This window comes from Denticeps clupeoides, chromosome 1 (genome assembly GCF_900700375.1).
Source record: "Denticeps clupeoides chromosome 1, fDenClu1.1, whole genome shotgun sequence".
Taxonomy (NCBI): Eukaryota; Metazoa; Chordata; class Actinopteri; order Clupeiformes; family Denticipitidae; genus Denticeps; species Denticeps clupeoides.
In genome coordinates this window covers 6,165,445-6,183,333 of record NC_041707.1, presented here as the reverse complement: position 1 = coordinate 6,183,333, position 17,889 = coordinate 6,165,445, and the positions used below count along the sequence as shown (strand labels likewise).

Genomic DNA, 17,889 nt, shown 5'->3' with positions numbered 1-17,889 from the left:
TCCCAAACAAATGGATGGCCGTTCAAACCTTCCCTCGGGGGAAGGCCACTTGACATAGAGCTGCAGAACATCATGGACCTGCCACTTCCCATCTTACACTGTCTTATGTGTTAGAACGAAGCATTCGGGCCCTCACATTGCAATAGCTTCTTTCCACAGGCCATCAGACATCTGAACACTCAGAGACTTTCTTCTTTGGACTGACACACACACACACACACACACACACACACAAAGACAAACCACCTATGTTATATTGAGTAAAATTATTTATAGTATAGGGCAAAAGTTTGGACACACCTTCTCATTCAATGTGTTTTCTTTATTTTCATGACCATTTACATTGGTAGATTCTCACTGAAGGCTTCAAAACTATTAATTAACACATGTGGAGAAACGTTGTTTCGCTTCGCTATGTACCGTCGAACATGTATATGGCTGAAATGTCAATAACAGCTCGACTTCAACGTCAAGAATATCTGTACAATTCAACGAAACGCACTTTACTTGAACATACGGCAGGTGGAGCCAGACACCCACTATGAAAAATAGACGCGGATAACCAATGAATGCCCGAGTTAAAGCATTGACGCCCACGACCGGGAAAGAAAGCACATTTCAAGCAGTATTTTACCACAGGCGCGGTCCTGGATCGGTGTGCACTGACAACTCTCCGTGAAGTGAGTGCTCTGGTGCGCATGCGCAGTTCGGAGGGTCTTGGCCGCAATAGTAAGAACACGAGAACGAAAACAGACAAAACGTGAGCGGAAAAAAAATCAGTACAACGATAACGGGACCTCTTAAAGTAAAGAATGGTAATACAAAATAATGTTATTGATGTATAGGACCTTTGTTCCTAAGCAACGTCAATCGTATATTTCTCCCGTACATTTCTGTACCCATTATTCCCAAAGCCGAAACATTCAAACCAATCAGACGCAGAGCGTCAAACCACGTGATCCAGCACGGAAACACGAAGAGAGTCGTCGCTCTTACAATTCTAGACGTCTGTTTTTTTTCACCTAGATACATGCCTGCTTGCAGATCAGAAACCTGTCTGCGGAATTCATCACGTCGCGTCGCATTCGCTGAACGTAAGTAGAATATTTAGTTAAAAAGGCTATTTTTTTTTTTTGAACAGATAGTCATTCTCTGGGTCATGCCATATTAAAGTCCATTTAACCCGTTAAAGCGTTTAGTTCTGCAGCTGGCCCGCGTCTCGCGAACCAACGCTAAGGTGATTTCGACAGCTAGCTTGTTAGCTGCAGAGCAAGCTGACAGCTCCAGAAACCGCCGAGAATTTACATGCCCAACTAATTTACACGATTCTGAGTCAATCTGTCGACATTTTTCTATTTGTATCAGCTGTGTACCGCTGTTTCGTGGCGCCAGTAATAACAACAACAAAAAATCTCGCGTGTCTTTATTTGAGGTTAAGTAAAGGCAACCGTTGTATGTCAGCGACCTTGTGCAATATTAATCTCAGTGTTTTAGATAAAGCAAGTGAAACATTTCGCATCCTGCGCGTTGCAGCCTTTGATCTGCCCCAGTTGTGTCTGTTTTTCTGGATCTGTTACTCACGTCCTACCAACGGCTGCCTTTGATCCCCCATCAGCTGCCGGAAGCCTCTGGAAATACCGTGGAATACTCTGGAATACATTAATTATTCCATCATACAGTACAGGCCAACAGTTTGTAAACACCTTCTCATTCAATGTGTTTTCTTTATTTTCATGACCATTTACATTGGTAGATTTCACTGAAGGCATCAAAACTATGAATGAACACATGTGGAGTTATGTACTTAACAAAAAAAGGTGAAATAACTGAAAACATGTTTTATATTCTAGTTTCTTTGCTCTGATTACTGCTTTGCACACTCTTGGCATTCTCTCGATGAGCTTCAAGAGGTCGTCATCTGAAATGGGTTTCCAGCAGTCTTGAAGGAGTTCCCAGAGGTTTTTTTAGCACTTGTTGGCCCCTTTGCCTTCACTCTGTGGTCCAGCTCACCCCAAACCATCTGGATTGGGTTCAGGTCTGGTGACTGTGGAGGATAGATCTCCACTTTTTGTTAAGTACATAACTCCACATGTGTTCATGTGTGAGAATTAAGAAAACACATTGAATGAGAAGGTGTCCAAACTTTTGGCCTGTACTGTACACACTCCATTCCGACATAAAATACTCCGGGAATACGCCATACTGGAAATAGACTACTGACCGGTTTCCTTTCACCTTTCTGTCTTCTATTGTATCTTATTATTATTATTGGGGTTTTGGGAACGTTGTTCTTTATTGCTTGATTGATTGATAATGGAAGCAGTGCGTCTGCGGTCATGCAAGTTGGTTGGAAGTCGCCGAGGGCTTTCAGTTAGAAACTTTCACTGAGACGCGAGGCTTAATGGGGCTTTCGATGTCGGCTCAGCCAGGCTTTGTGATGTAAACACCTGAGTGCTGACCCAGACACAAATCCGATACTCGCACCAAACACACAAACTCCTTTGTTTCCCGGAGTCACAAGTTTCTTTTAGCCTTCTCCTCATCGCATTACCTGAACAGTTCCCCAGTGGAACCCTTTTGTTTTTTTTCTTAATTATTCTTCCCACCAACTTTTATCGGCCCAACTCGCAGAGTTTTGGAATGTATCTTCAGGCTGCTGATTGGTGAGAGAGGATAGTCACTGTCACTGCGTCGTCGCTCTTCGTTCTGGGACTCATCCACTCATCAAAGGAAAGGGAAGCTACGGTACTAGACCCACTGTAACTCGCACCACACAGACACGCCACCGCTTTAAAAGCGCAGATCCTGAACTAACGGCCGCAGATCGTTGCCACAGGCGCAGATTTGCATGGGTGGTTCATTTGTCGGGATTCATTAAGCTTGGTTTGCTTGAGGCATTGGTCTGGTCTGAGTGATAAATCATGAAAGGATTTATTAAGTTGTGAACTGAGCTGCATTTCTTGTTTCTGTGACGTTAGTGAAATTAACGAAGCAATGTATTTTCATACTTGTATTATCAGTGTGTTAAGGTTTAAGTTGGACTTCAAGTACATTTCGACACTATTAAAAAAAATTGGAAATATGGGACATTTTGTCTGACAGATTGTATCGTACACAACTGTTCTACAATATATTAAATACTGTAAAATATTGTTATTATGGGAAATGCATTATATTGTTGGTCACTCTATTAAGAAGAGTGATGTAATTCTGTTGCAATGTGCCATTATAAAATCTACGTACTTCAGAATCATCTGTACAATCAACAGTGTTTTTAGAAAATAAACTTTTAAGAAATGCAATTTAATTGTTTGCCAAAGCAGAGTTTTATCTTAATAATCCTGATGGATTGATAATGGGTCACTAGAAGAAGTATCACAATATATTGTGATACGAATGTATTATTCCACCCCCCTAGACCCACTAAACATGGGTGGGTCTTTTTTTTTTTTTTTTTTTTTTCTTATATATATAATAAGTACATGACCTTTTAGATAAAGGCCGGAGGAAGAAACAGAAATAACAGGGAAAATCCGTGATGCCAGCTAGACGCTTGGCGGCTGGTGTAAGAGCTGTAATTAAGGGGGTGAGTTTGCATAAGCCATTCTTCAGGCCTATCTTCTTCAATTCCTGTTGATTACCCCGGGGACTTTTCTAGAAAACAGTCTCTAATGTGGGGTGGGGGTGGAAAGTCGCACACAACAATAGCACGAGGGCTCATTAGAAGCTGTTTGAGGGTGGTGTAAATTGTGGAGTGGGTCGTGTCGGCGGATGCTGACATGGGCTGCGTGCCGGTTCTCCTCCCTGCTTTGCTGCAGATTTTTTTTATTATTTTTAGTGTAGGATCTGTATTCTCGACTCTGAGTGGTTCTAGCGTCACAGAACTCAATCTGACTAATATTTTTGACAGCTGTGTTTAAAATTTGTGTACCATGTCCAGGTAACAAGCATGCTTATGTCCTTATGTATGTCCTTATGTAATATTCTAGCAGTTTAAATATGGTCGTTTTCATCTAAAAATTAAGGGCCGTTATGAAGCCAATACATTGTCATTACAAAGCAATAAAATCGCATTTGGTGAATAATGGACATTTTTATAGCAGTGAAGTAATCACTGTCACCATAGTGACATTCTGAAAGGACAGAAAGTCTGAGTTCCTTCACGTTGTGCGACCAGCATATGGGGTTAAAGAACCTTACACGGCCTCCTTGTGACTTATCCGTTACTTGCACCACCACAAGGGGTTACGTTTGCCTCACATTTGTTCCTGGAGATCTAGATTCAAGGAGGATTATTGCACCCAGAGCTTTAATTGGATTATGGTTAAAGCTAGAAGCTAGTGAAAAGGAGATCTGGATGTGTGTTTTAATTGCGCTTTAGACTCTTGTCCAGTTCAAATGGAACACGCCATAGCCGCGAACCCCTAAATGGAAATCTGGGTGCCCGTGGTTTAGCCTGTTTAGCAAATTCATGAACATAATCAGACCTTCACTAATTTTGTGCTAGTTTATTGTAGGTCAAATCAGATTCATAACTGTCTTTACCAAATGAGCAAGAGTAAGCGCTAACATGCTGGCAAATGCTAGGCTAGTTGAGCTAATTCAGCCATATGTGCAATTTCTCGCAGATAAAACCACTTTCCTTAGACTTAGGTGGTGAAATCCCTCCCTTTAAAGGCTTAGCGTGTACCTGTGTATATTCCTTTATGTAGTTTTTGAGAGTACAATCAGTCCAAGTTTGTGTTAGGGTGGTAGTAGTTGTAGGGTGGTAGTAGCCTAGTGGGTAACACACTTGCCTATGATCCCAACAACCCAGGTTCGAATCCTACTTACTACCACTGTGTCCCTGAGCAAGACACTTAACCCTAAGTTGCTCCAAGGGGGGACTGTCCCTGTAACTACTGAATGTAAGTCGCTCTGGATAAGCCGTAAAATGAAAATGTGTTTGTTCACATCAATGACTAGAGAGTAATAAGTTGTCAGTGTTTTGTCCCTGCTGCCAGGTGACCGGAGTGGCGTGGCTCGTAGGTGTGGTGGGTGGAGTGGATCTTCATCCTCATTGGCTGGAGGGGCCCATGGACGAGGGACAATCGCAGGGCGAGGAACTCGTCAGAAGGGTGCAGGGAGGGGCTGAAGAGGTAGGTGGAGGTGGGGTAGACCTCCAGAACAAGCAGGACCCCGCATCTGGGCCGGCCCTCTGCAGTCCGGACGAGAACCACAACCGTCTGGTGGAGGAAGGAGAGGAGGTGGACAAGGGGCCACAGGGCGGGCAACTTCTGCTCCAGCAGGACTCTGTCAACAACAACGGTGAGGAGGAAGAGGAGCAGAATGAAGATGACGAGGGGTCCAAGGTTGATTATGAGGAAGAGGAGGAAGAGGAGGCTGAGAGCAATAGTGGAGCCTTCTCACCAGACCTGAACAGCCAGCCCAGAGACTCCGACTCATGCAGTCCCACAGGTGAAGCACAGATTTTTGTATTGAAAGGGGCAACGTTTTTTCAAAACTCTATACACTAGGGGGCAGTATTTCACCAGAAAGTTGGTCAACTCTTATCAGAGGGAAATACACATCATGCTGAATCATAAAAAAAAAAACCATTGCTAACCTGTTCAACATAGGCTGCGCTTTCAGTACGACTGGCGTGAGGTTTGGCGTGATATCAGCAGTGTGTTGGCATACTAACACAGTGCAGTTCAGACACTCATCCAGCACGTTTGTCACTTTAACTCATTTGTTTTGCTTTTGAACAGTATGACTTTTTAGAATTAGGCCTGTACCCTTTCGTGGGGATCACCGCATTTTACTGGAATGGACTGTTTATTCTCCTGTGCAGGTTCTGAGCTGGGCTTACTGATGTTGTCTTGATACGGTTCAATTTGTTTGAGCTGCGACTTGAGTGTCCGGGAGAAAATGAGCGATCCCAGCTGAGCTGCTGAAGTCTGTTTTAAGGCTCTCGGCAGCCGGAATCTTATGTCACAGCACTGTTGTTTTCTTTGGGTCCCAGAGAGTCGGGCCCCTAATGGGCATCGAGGGAACGTGGCTTATCGACCAATCACCTGTGCTATGCAGGTTGTTTCTGTGAAATTGCATGACTCCCTTCACAGGATACGGCCAGATATGATTCTTTGGTGTGTGAGATCACGGGGCTTTTTGTAGATTCGAGGTGCGGCCACTGCATAGCTGGAGTGTAGGCATTTTATATACACTTTTATTCACATTTCTCCTTTTTGTCCCCTCTGCACAAATGCATGGCTGAGGTCTCTATGTTTGTGTTTGCAGGACCCGAGGAGCGCAGCAGCCCAGATGAAAGCCTGCAGGGAGACATTATAAGTCCACGCCCATCCCCTGTGGCCGCTCATCTAGAGCTGGGGGAGCACTGTGACCACGCCCTGCTGCCCCAGTACCTCCACCAGGTCTGCTACTGCTAAGCACAACATTGTCAAAAATCATATAAAATCTGTAAAATAGAGTTAAATAAATCTAATTCAAATTTATGGCTTGTCCAAGTATTACTTATGTATACTAATGTAAATGTTCTGGTAGCATAATTGTGATTACAGGGTCATTTAGGGCCAGTTTCCTGTTTGTGGATTTAGCCTAGTCCTAGACTAAATGTTTTTCAAGTGTTCTTTTTTTTTTAATTTAGAAGATGACCTTTAACTCTAAGAGTAGTAAACTTTGATTATTATATAATACCGCAATTACACTGTGGACAAATGCTAAAAGTGAAGTTATAGATATGCAGTTAGTTTTCTAGTTTATAGCTTACTCTGACTAGTAACTGAAAGCCAAATATAGATAAACGTTATGTAAATGGACGCAAGAGTGGGGTTTAAACTATCTGATTCTGTTGGTTAGCTGGTTTAGAGGTGGTTTTATCACCAAAGACCAGGCCTAATGTTTTTACATATAGGATTTAAAAACCCTCTGTGCCTGCAGGCTGCAGCATGGGTTGGGCTCGGCACGCAGTGAATAGTGGCGTGATCTGATTTAATCAGCTGTGATGGCGGTTAAATGCTTGTGTTTGTGTTTCATTCTCCCCTGACATTTTACCCAGAGGCGTGACATCAGTCGTTACGGTGCTGTAGCGCTTATGCACGGTTCAGTACCGCAGATATTAAAATCCAATAAGTTTTTATGTAGCCCGCTTGTTTGTTTAAAAAAAAATCTGGTGCTTTCAGTAAAAGTTTTAGTGCACTGGTCTGATGCAACAGGCATTTTGTACCAGATGACAAAATGCCCCCATGCCTTTTCAGAATGGCATCTAAAAGCATGCTTTGTTCCACATTTAAGGGATTATGCCTGCTGAATCTTCATGCCCATACGCCTTTTTAGAGTTGTGCAAACAGAAAATAAAGCAGAACCAATCCTGTAAGTTCCTGCATGCTGGATTCATTTAACTTCATTTTTTTTTAAAGAGTACCCACTCTGTTGTAACTAAACCCAGGAGCTTGAAGGAGTTTGAAATATTGGCGTAATTTTAGTGGCAAATGTTAAAAAAAAAAAGAGTTGTGTTTTTTTAGGGTTCCTACAGGCATTAAAAACCTGGAAAAGCCATGGAATTTGAAAAGAGAATTTTCCAGGTCTTAAAGTTTTGGAATGCAAAATAAACATATAAAGTAAAAGTAATTGATTGGCACATGAATGTATAACATGAAGTATATCGTTCCTGTAAGACTGCTCGAGAAACTTTTTTCTATGTTTACAACTGCAACATTCAAAACTAGCACAGGTCTTTGCTGGCTTTACGTAGTTAACCACATCACGCAGCACTGTGTGCATTACGCCAGAATTCCTGAACTTTCTCAGACCCGTGTCTCCTTTTAAAAAGTCATGTAAATTACATGACCCCTGATGGGGTCCATTTTACTTGGACTTAGATGAGAAACACTGCTTTTCAGTGTTGTCATATGTTTAGTTAAAAAAAATTCTGGTAATTTTTTTTACATTTGCACAAAAACATATGGTCATGAAAATCTACCTTTAGAGTAATGAGTAAAAGTCATTGAAAATCTTTTGTAAAAATGTGTAAGATGTGTAATTTAAAAATATATATATATTACACAACACTTGGGTCATGATACGTTATATCACAATATAATGTGATACTGTACATTTTGCGATATTTTACAGTTCACTGAACATGTAAAAACAGAGCTGATCTACAAGATACTGTGTACGGTCTGTGTGGATCACATTACATTAATAATTCAACCAAAACAACATAACTCAGAACTGAATTGTGGACTAAATTTGTATACAAAAATATTGATACTTAATGTCACATAAAATATCACGATATATTGCTATATCGATTATTTTCCAACACCCCTATTTATTAGTGTGTGCAGTTTTAGAAATGAACTTTATAGAACTCAGTCATAGAAAACGGGGCGCATGTTAACCTTTAACCTCATTTACTCCTTCTGACGCCACTTCCTAGCTGCTCCTTAAGGACAAACATGGCCTTAAATGGAATGGAGGCAACGTCTTTTTCCCCCCACAGTGAACTAACAAAGCAGTGTTTTGTGTCCTGTTATTGTGAACATAAAAGAGTTTAAACAGCTTACTGGCAAGATGCTCTCGTTTTCTCTCCCATGCTCCCACGTCTGCGCACGCTTCCGCCACGTGTCACTCACGTTTATTTAAATCTGCTCTGGTGTGTAAATCTGTGAGTTGGGGTGGAAACGAGGCCACTAGGTTTTACAAGCGCCCACGTCACCGAGCATCTGAGGAGCTGCGTGGTGTGTCCCGCTCAGTGGCAAATGTAGGTCTACATCTGCCATGCCACCTCCTCACTTTTTGTAGCAGACAAATTTCTAGCAAAGGTCTTGTGTTCTTTAGCTTTTAGCTCTATGTGTTTCTACTCCGACATCTTGACCTTTTGAAGCTTTCTGAACAACGGAAGCCTTGGGAAGTGCTCTTGTGGGGGGAAACCTTGCAAAAATAATGTGCCTGTGTGTGTGTTTTCTGTCTTTTTCTAGATTGCTGCAGCATTGGTTCTCGAGGAGGATTGTATCCTTTTTTTTTAAGCAGCGTTCGTGCGAGCATCCATGTTCCTTTGCAGCTTAAATGTCTTCTGCACCGCTTCATCTGTCACATTGCATTAACCGTGATCTCTTTTCATATGTTGGCTCTCCTTGCAGTGCGGAGCTCAGGACGAGTATATTGTATGTTCTGTCTTGAGTTGGGGGGCTTGAAGAACTGGAAGCAGCTTTCTCCAGGATAAAACGGCAGACAGGCAGAGGTCTGGGCTTTGATTTTTGAGGAAGCTGCTAACAGTAATGGGCGTCGGCTTCAGCGAAAGGGAACCCTGGGAGCCTGTTAAGATACTGGACGACGTTGGGAAATAATCCCCACTTTAAATTCACTTGAGCTAATAGGGCAGCCGCCCATCCAACAGGGTGTCAGTGTTGAGAGAAGATTTTTGTGCCTCCCTCTCTGGTATGAAAACTTAAAATATCAGTTTTTTTTATGTTATATAAATGTTATATTTTATACATATATTTTTCCATTAGGAGTTTTTTATTTATTTATTTATTTATTTGACCAAATGTCATTCAGCTTCATTTTAACTTGAGGATAGAGCGTGTGGTGGTGCTCCTTGACCCGCCTGTGTGCAGATGAGCGGGCGATCCGCTTCGTTCAGCTGGAGAGGCTTTACCACGAACGCCTGCTGGCCAACCTGGCAGCCCTGCAGGAGACGTGGGGTAAGGGCTCGCACATGAACCTGTTGACAGGATTGCTGGACATCGTTCCAGGCTGTTAGCTGCTTAATACTCAGAGTGGATCAGTCAAAAGATTCCGTGTCTTCCAAATGAAGAGTTAGTGGTTAATTACAGGAAATTTTGTTTAATGATCGACCCTTTGCGGAGGTGAAATTTATGGAGCTGCTGCTGTGTCGGCCTCTTCTTCTCTCCCCTCCTCAGAGTCCCAGTGGAGGCAGGCCGGTCGGGTCCCGGACCAGGCTGCAGACAGAGCCGGCGATGAACAGCAACAGCTGGAGTATCTGACCCACATCTGCAGGACTCACAGACAGTAAGTCCAGAAGGTGTTGTGGCAAAACTGGTTGTTAAATTGTTCGTTTCTCTATCGCATTTTTTTTTATTCATTATAAAAGTGAATGAATAGCATGATTAATTATGACATCATTGGTGGTTTGTTGCATGATGCAATACATTTTTCACTTAACACAAACATTTTTCTTCACATTTTATCTCATAACATAAAAATTTGTGCATTGAAACAAACTTGATGACATATAAACATGACCTTGACTGCATTCAGTCATTTACAGCCGCCCATGAGATGTCAAAGTTCAAATGGGTGCTGACGTTAATGTTATTTAATTAATGCCCAAATGCATACAAGTGCTGTTCTGAAATTTTGCCAGTTCTGTGTTCAGACCCATTTTAATTTTTTACAGTCATTCTTGGCAGAGGTGCATTCTTCTAATTCCACCATCGTGAAACCAAAAAGGAAAAAAAAAAAGTTCATGACCGAGTTAATAATTTCCTGGATATGACAATAAATGCCTAACCAAGTTGAACCCATCCACCGAGCCAGCGTGGAGGTCACAGTCCGCACCGCCAGAGCCGCAGCTGCACCGCTGCTCGCTTTAACCTCCCTGTTCAGGGACCATCGTGTGCCGGGTCGAGGTGCGCTGATGGTTTAAACATATGGCCGGTTGCTGCGCTTTCGGCAATTTGAGACAAGCGCTAGAGTTTCACCACGGGAAATGTGCCGTGCTAATATTAGATTCCCTTCGGAGCGGAGCGGGCCACCCTGAGACGCGCATTCCCCTTTTATGCACGTCGCACCCTTGAGTGTGAGGGGGGGGTAAGCCGAGGATCCTGCTCCTCATTACCATGGTTCTGACTGACTCGCTGCTGTCTCTCTTGTTTTTTGCAGACCGACGGTGAGGCCCGAGAAGGTGAGGCACCTGCTCAGGTGTGGGTGTACAGCCGGGCGTTGCGCGCGTCAGCTGATGTGCATGTGTGTTCCTCTGCAGTGCGAGGCCGTGGGCAAAGTTCAGAAAAACAGCCTGGTCTGCGAGCGAGCGACTGAGAACCTCCAGCTGCCTCCATGCATTGCGGGTGAGTTTGTCTGTTTGCTAGCCCAGCGTGGAAATTGTGTTTTTATTTATATGGTGGACCACTCGCTTCATGTGATGCACGTTGGGATGACTGTAGAAGGACATCTGGCCAGTGGAGTTAAGATCCTTTATGGAAACACTTTACCAGCACTAATTTTTTTCTGTAGCGTGTAGCAGTGTATAATGGTGATCTACAGTGAAACACTAGCAGGTGTTGCCTTTGCCAGTCATAGATTGTCATCATGACATTCTGCGCAAATTCCTTTTTTTAGGCAGGTTTTAGTTGAGGAAACCTCAATCAATGGGGTCACTGAGGGGGCCAAGGTTACGCTCTTGAGAAGCAGCCAATCGGCTTCTCGGATATTGTCTTTTTCACCGTTGATATAGAACCCTTCTGTTTTCTGGAAGGGGTCAGTGACTTCCAACCTCCCGTCAGTCTCGACTCGCTGCAGCTCAGTAGCAGTCATGGCACAAATCAGTCACCTTCTTATCTACTGATCTGTGACCAATTAGCAAATTGAAATTCCATGTGTATCTGGACAGGCTTTCCTTGAGGAACATTCCATCAGCATGTCCTACTAAATGAACAGTGCCTATTTTGTGTGTGTGTGTGTGTGTGTGTGTGTGTGTGTGTGTGTGTCCATTGCAGGGCATTGGTTATTGATGAGGGCCCCCCCCCCCCCCCCCCCCCCCGCCCCCCCGGCTTTCTTGGTACAAAATGTGAATCCAGGGTGTGCGTTACCTGCCACAGTACTTCCAGGCGTAGTGTTGCACGGCCCGGTTTCACTTTCACAGTCCAGGCGTGACAACCCACCACCCCACACACACTGTATGCTAATATGACCGAGATACCCATTGCCTGTCACTGAAGTGGCCAACCACTCACCTATTTTTCCAGGAGGGACGGATCATGATGAATCATGCATCCCTGTCCTGACCTCGACCTAAAAATTCAGGTTCTTGCTCGGAGGTTCCAAAAATGCAAACAAAGCAAACAGAAAAGGAAATGAAATCTCTTTTAGGGTGGACGCAGCTGTTTCCCATAAAGCCCCCAATTTAAAGAGATCATGTGACTAGCACTCCGCATGGGAGAGGAGCGCGGCGCACATTGCCTCCACTCTCCTGAATCGCCGGCATTGTGCGGCGGCTGCGTAGGGCCGTCAACACGCAGATCAAATCGCAGAGCTCGCGGCCACGGAGCACGCCGGACCCAATCAGCTGAGGAGGAGTCATAAATTATTGACGGACACCGAGGGGGGTGGGAGGAAGAGTGGAGGATCAGCTGGGATTAGCTTGTTCGGATCTGTACTCGAGCGTGGCGTGCGTTTGAAAGGACGCGGGCGGGTGGTCTTGGAGGAGGAGAGTGACGTTTCTTATTGGATGTGATGTAATAATAGGTTTCCACGGTAACCGGGTGTGTCTTCAGCAGGCAGTACGGCTGATTCAGCAGTGGTGATGGAGGAGCAGAGAGGACGGAAGGAGGCCTCCTCGGAGTCCGACCCCGGCTGCAGCAGCAGCGATGCACCTGCTGACCAACAGAGGGAGCCAGAGCCACCTTCACGCCCCTCCCCCAGCCCTCCGCTAGAGACGCCCTCTTCAGCACCGACTGACAGCTCGTGCTCCGGTGACTCTGGACCAGTGGGTGGGGCTGAGCAGGGTGCAATAACAGCAGCAGCGGTAGTGGAGACCGAGAGGGATGGGAAGCATGAGGACTTCCCAGAACCCCCGCTGACTGATGTCTCGTCCTCACCAAGCAGCGAGGGGAGGGACGAGAGGCGGGCGTGTCGGCCAGAGACTGTAAATGCAGGTCCAGACCAACACATGGTGGAAGATGAGTCCATCTCTGTCCAGACGCACCGGCCCACTGAGCCCAGACACTTGGTGGAGAAGCAGGTGCAGGAGCCTTCTGTAGGTGCAGAGGAAAGCCAGCGTCCCTCAGAGGATTACAAACTCAGGCGGGTGGAGGAAGACGAAGAGGAGGAGGTTGAGGAAGCAGAGGAGGCCCTGGAGCTACAGGAAGGAATGAGCGAGATGGACCAGGGGCCCGTGGACTTGGACGTGCCTGAGGAGACGCCGGAGGAGTTCGAGGTGGATGAAGATGGGTTTGGGTTGGAGGCGGTGGAACTGGTGAAAGCAGCCACCCTGGATGACATGGCCAAGCGCATTCAGGTGGAGGAGGTGAGAAACGGATCCGGAGGGAATTCAGTGCTCTAATGACCAGTTTCGCTGCTCTCCGCTGATCATGTTCAGTGGTAGCTGCAGCATTTCGAACTTTTGAAATATGGAGGGGAGAATCTTCACTGGTTTCATGGTTTTTGCTTCAATAACAATTCCGAGGCTAATGATGCGTCAAGTTTAATTAAAAAAAAAAATTCTCTTTTTGCAAATTAAATTAAACTATAACATTGAGAAAAGTGTTTAAATGGGGCAGTGAGATTCTCACAAGGAAAAGGGTTTGAACACGAACAGAAAAACCAGCAGCAGTTTTAAATGGACTCATTTTGGAACGCGACAAATAAACTTCATTCCATTTCAATATTCCAGGCATTTCAGAGATTTCACAGATGCTTAACGTGCTGTTATCATATCTTTCTTTTAATCGGTCATAAACATCTGAAAGAAAAATGTGGTTTCTTTTTACTTTTTTTCAGAAGAGTAGGCTGATTCCTCACAAGCTGGAATCCTGTTAGTGCTTATCCCTCATAACCAGTCTGGCATTTTTGTGTAAGACAATACTGATTATTTTACCAAACGAAATGCATTTCTAAATAAAAAAAAAAAAGTTCTCAGTCAGCACCGTCCTCCCTTTGCTAACGAATCCATAAATGATGACGTCCTCCAACGGGCCAAGGGTTGTCGTGTCCTTTCGCCCGGTATATGGGATGCAGTCAGCCTGCTGTGACTGATGACCTGATGACGGCATTTCCTACAATAAAACAAAGAGACAGAGCACAGTAAAGCCTCGCCGCCCACTCAGCCCCAACAGGGATGCTAACAATCAGGTCTTTCATGCAGCGTACATGGAACAGGCAGGACAATGTTCTTCCGGAGCTGCTTGACATGTGATTTACATTTTTGGGCAGAAACTTCATTTACGAAGCCCTGTTGCTGTTACCTGCTCTCATGCAAAGTGAACCTCGTTCAGTTTTTTTTTTGTTAGGTCCTGTTATAGCAGCCTATCATCCAGAATGAAATTCTTTACAATGACTACTCATCCAGTTCCTGTAGCTGAGAACACAGCATGATGCTGCCCCCACCATGCTTTACTGTAGGGATGGTACTGGCCTGGTGATGAGCGGGGCCTAGTTTCCTCCAGTTGTGATGCCTGGCATTCACACCAAAGTGTCCGATCTTTGTCTCATCAGACCAGAGAATTTTGTTTCTCGTGGTCTGAGAGGCCTTTTTTTTTAATCAAACTCCAGATGGGCTGCCATGTGCCTTTTACAAGGAGTGGTTTCCATCTGGCCACTCTACCACGCAGGCCTGATAGTGGATCGCTGCAGAAATAGTTTTCCTTCGAGAAGGTTCTCCTTTGCCCCCAGAGGACCTCTGACAGAGTGACCACCGGGTTCTTGGTCACCTCCCGGACCAAGGCGCTTCTCCCCCGACGTTATATAGATATATATAATGATTGTGCCCATCCAAATCATGTCCAATATTTGTTTTCACGGCTGCAGAAACAGGATGATCAGGGGAAACGGGATGCGCCTGAGCTCAATTTTGAGCGTCATGACAAAAGCTGTGAACAGCCTGTATGCTTGTGTAAAATGGATCATTAGTTAGTTCTATTTTAGTGACAACAATGTTTTTGGATGTTATTCTCATGCCTGTTTGAGTCCCTGCTTTGCTGCACACTGCATCTTATTGAACAGCTGGGAGGGAAGTTATGGATGTTTCAAGGCATCTGGCCTGGATGTTGTCACTTCATGCAATGTTTGTCTTGCGCTGCCTGTTAAATGTTAAATGGCTGTAACTGCAGCACATTAAATTGCAATGCTAACAGACACCCATAAACGAGGTTATGTGATGAAGAACAGTGTGTAATTACACATTTACATTTATTGTTCAGGAAAATAATTCTGGTGACCTCTCTTGCATGTTTGTTTCAGGGCTTTTTACTACATAATGGTTCTTTGTACTCTGTGGGCCATGTTAAGGTTTTGCAGCGCATGACTATTTAGCCTAATAATGAGGTGATGGTAATCAAACCTGCTCCTGGGGTGTTGGGCTGCACGTCGCCCTCAGCACAGTAAAATCCAAGCATGAGATGTCTCTAAATGCACTGTCTGATGCAGCGTTAGTTCAGAGTCACACAACTTCAGGAACATTCCAAGCCTGTCCGCATCAAACCGTGCTCGTCTGGGTCTGTCACCAGGCCCATGTGTAACTCCTTGGTTGACCCACCCCTAACAAGATGGACGAGGTTGAGGAAAGGAGAGCAGTGTAGTTGTCAAGAAAACAGGCTGGACATTCCTTGCCAAATAAAGAGCCGTTGGAGGGAATTGTGTGCAGGGAGGTCGGGTTGACGCTTAGGCCTCCAGATTTTTCCGGGAACTGGTTAACCGTGTTGTACAGCCCGGCCTCTACAGAAAAACGCATGACTGGAACGCGCCCTTTCAACAGGGGACCATAAAACCTGCTGACAGATCATTCTTCACCTTACGTTGGTGGGGTTGGAGCGTGGCTCAGCTTTCCAAACAGCAATATCCTCCATTTATTTTGTAATGACATACCCAACTCATTAAAAATAAGAAATATTTTAGAAATAGTTAAGTCAACAATTGACACAGTGTGCATGGAAACCTGTGGATTGCGGAACCACAGCAGCAGTCCAGTCTTAACTGGGAACACCACTGTCAAGGCGTTATTAGTTCCAAATTGATTGTAAATTAATCTGCTTTTTTTAATGTAATATATGCTATTTTCACTGAAATGAAAACTCTTCATATTGTACAGATTAGTTTGGTCTGTACTGACCCCTAGTGGAGAAACAGCAGCACATTCATCTTAAATCTAAGAGCATATATTTAATTTCATAGTACAAAAGAGTAAAAGAAGAAAAATCTAGTAATCAAAAGGATTAATTGACTGCTGCTCTCCTGTTCTCAGATTGCTCCGGCCGCAGGCCTGGTCTCCATCCTGAAGAGAAGAGCTTGTCTGGAAGGAACCAACAGCGCAGCCCGCCCAGCACCCAAACCTCTTTCCAAACGCAAGGTCCGATTCAGGGAACCCGATGAAGGCCTGGACCAAGGTAAAAATGATGTTGTAACCGCATCTGTATTTGGCTGGTTTTGTTTTATTACCGCTCCCCTCTCTCTCTCTCTCCCCCGAGTAGATGACGTAGGTGGAGACTCTTGGCTGCTGCTCCTCTTGTTGTGTCTGGCCACTGTGGTGATCAGTCTGGGAGGGACCGCACTCTATTGCATGGTCGGCGACGCCCAGTCCAGTGTGTGTACAGACTTCTCCCAGAACATGGACTTTTACTTTGGCCAGTTGCAGCGTGGGATGGACGAGCTCAAGCACTGGTTCTCTCCCAGCTTGTAGCAGGGCAGCATTGATGGACCCATGAGAGATTGTTTCACCTACATGCTGGTAGCCAGTCGGCCTCCTCCGTACGCCGTCTGTGGAATCCTCTAGAAGGTGGCTGCAGTAACCTGACGAGCACAGTACCTCACATGACCGTGAGACCTCAAGCTCCAGAGGGACCGACCTGCAGCAAGCGGCCTGATGTTGCAGCTACAATGTTTACTGCCACCTTAAATCCTTTAAACAAAATGAAGGTTTAGTTCATTTTTCCATATTTTTTTTTTTTTTCTTTTCCCCTCAATCAAATTTTAATATTTTATAAGTGCACTATCAATACCAACAACACAACAGGGGTATCGAATGTAGCCTGAAGGTAGCATTGTGCAGCAATTCATAGAGCAGCAGCAGGGCAGATAGGAAAGCAATATATTTGTTTTAATGAATGTTTTAATGTTCAGACTGGTACTACAGTAAGAGAATATATATTATATATAGTAGTGAAAGGTGTATACCAATTTCTCAGGCATAGCTCTAAAACTTTTATCTTTTTAATGCTATGTTTACCCTAGTTATTCTTATGGATAATTCAGCCTCAAGTCTTATCCTTTTCTTCTTCTATTGTTGTTAAGTGTAATGCACAAATATTTCGACCTTTATCCAAACCTAGTCCAATATATTTATCTTTATAAAAATGTCTTGACCATTAAAAACAGAATCTACATTTTGGTTAAGGTAGTAAATATGCAGTCTACAAGTAAAAAAAAAAAAGTAAATCAACCTGCTTTATTTTGCACAAGACCTTCAGAGTTTAAGAATATGATGTTACGTTCTTTTGTCTTTTTCTTTTTAATTTGCACATGTTGTCTGGCTGGTTCAGACAACGAAGTCTTAATCGGTGTGTGCATTTTAATTATTTATTTAATGTACAGTAGAGATGTAAATGCAGATGTAAACAAAAAAAAAAAAAGAAGCATTTTTGAAATATGCATGTCCCTTCTTTCACTGTCCGGACTTGATGTGGGTGTTTAGATAGAGAATTCATCCATGTTATCACCAAAATGTCTTTTAAGGAACTCAACATTTAAGCGAAGGTTTGTTTTAACTGTACATTTGGAAGTTGCTGACATTCGCTTGACTGTTCAATGTTCTGTCCTTTACAGTTTTGGGCTAAAAGCAAAGGGCATGGGTTGTCGGTTTAGTATGAAACCTGTTGTTCCTGGTTAATAAATGTTACTGTTGGTACTTTCGAAATTGACTTGTGTTTTACC

At 44.1% G+C, this 17,889-nt stretch overlaps 1 protein-coding gene across 4 annotated transcripts; it reads left to right on the top strand.

Moving 5' to 3' along the window:
* The first annotated feature begins 960 nt into the window (after nt 1-960).
* Nucleotides 961-17,872, top strand: cnsta (consortin, connexin sorting protein a). Of its 4 annotated transcripts, none has more exons than XM_028991007.1 (11): nt 961-1,094; nt 5,004-5,457; nt 6,280-6,413; nt 8,985-9,015; nt 9,624-9,710; nt 9,930-10,038; nt 10,912-10,933; nt 11,012-11,096; nt 12,525-13,273; nt 16,205-16,346; nt 16,431-17,872. In XM_028991007.1, the coding sequence occupies exons 2-11, from the start codon at nt 5,076-5,078 to the stop codon at nt 16,637-16,639; spliced, it is 1,950 nt and encodes a 649-aa protein (XP_028846840.1). In that variant the 5' UTR covers nt 961-1,094; nt 5,004-5,075; the 3' UTR covers nt 16,640-17,872. The 4 variants fall into 4 exon arrangements, with proteins under 4 accessions (XP_028846840.1, XP_028846811.1, XP_028846831.1 ...); XM_028990978.1 differs by having other exon boundaries at nt 12,522-13,273; XM_028990998.1 differs by having other exon boundaries at nt 1,077-1,094; nt 4,984-5,457; nt 12,522-13,273.
* Nucleotides 17,873-17,889: the final 17 nt, after the last annotated feature.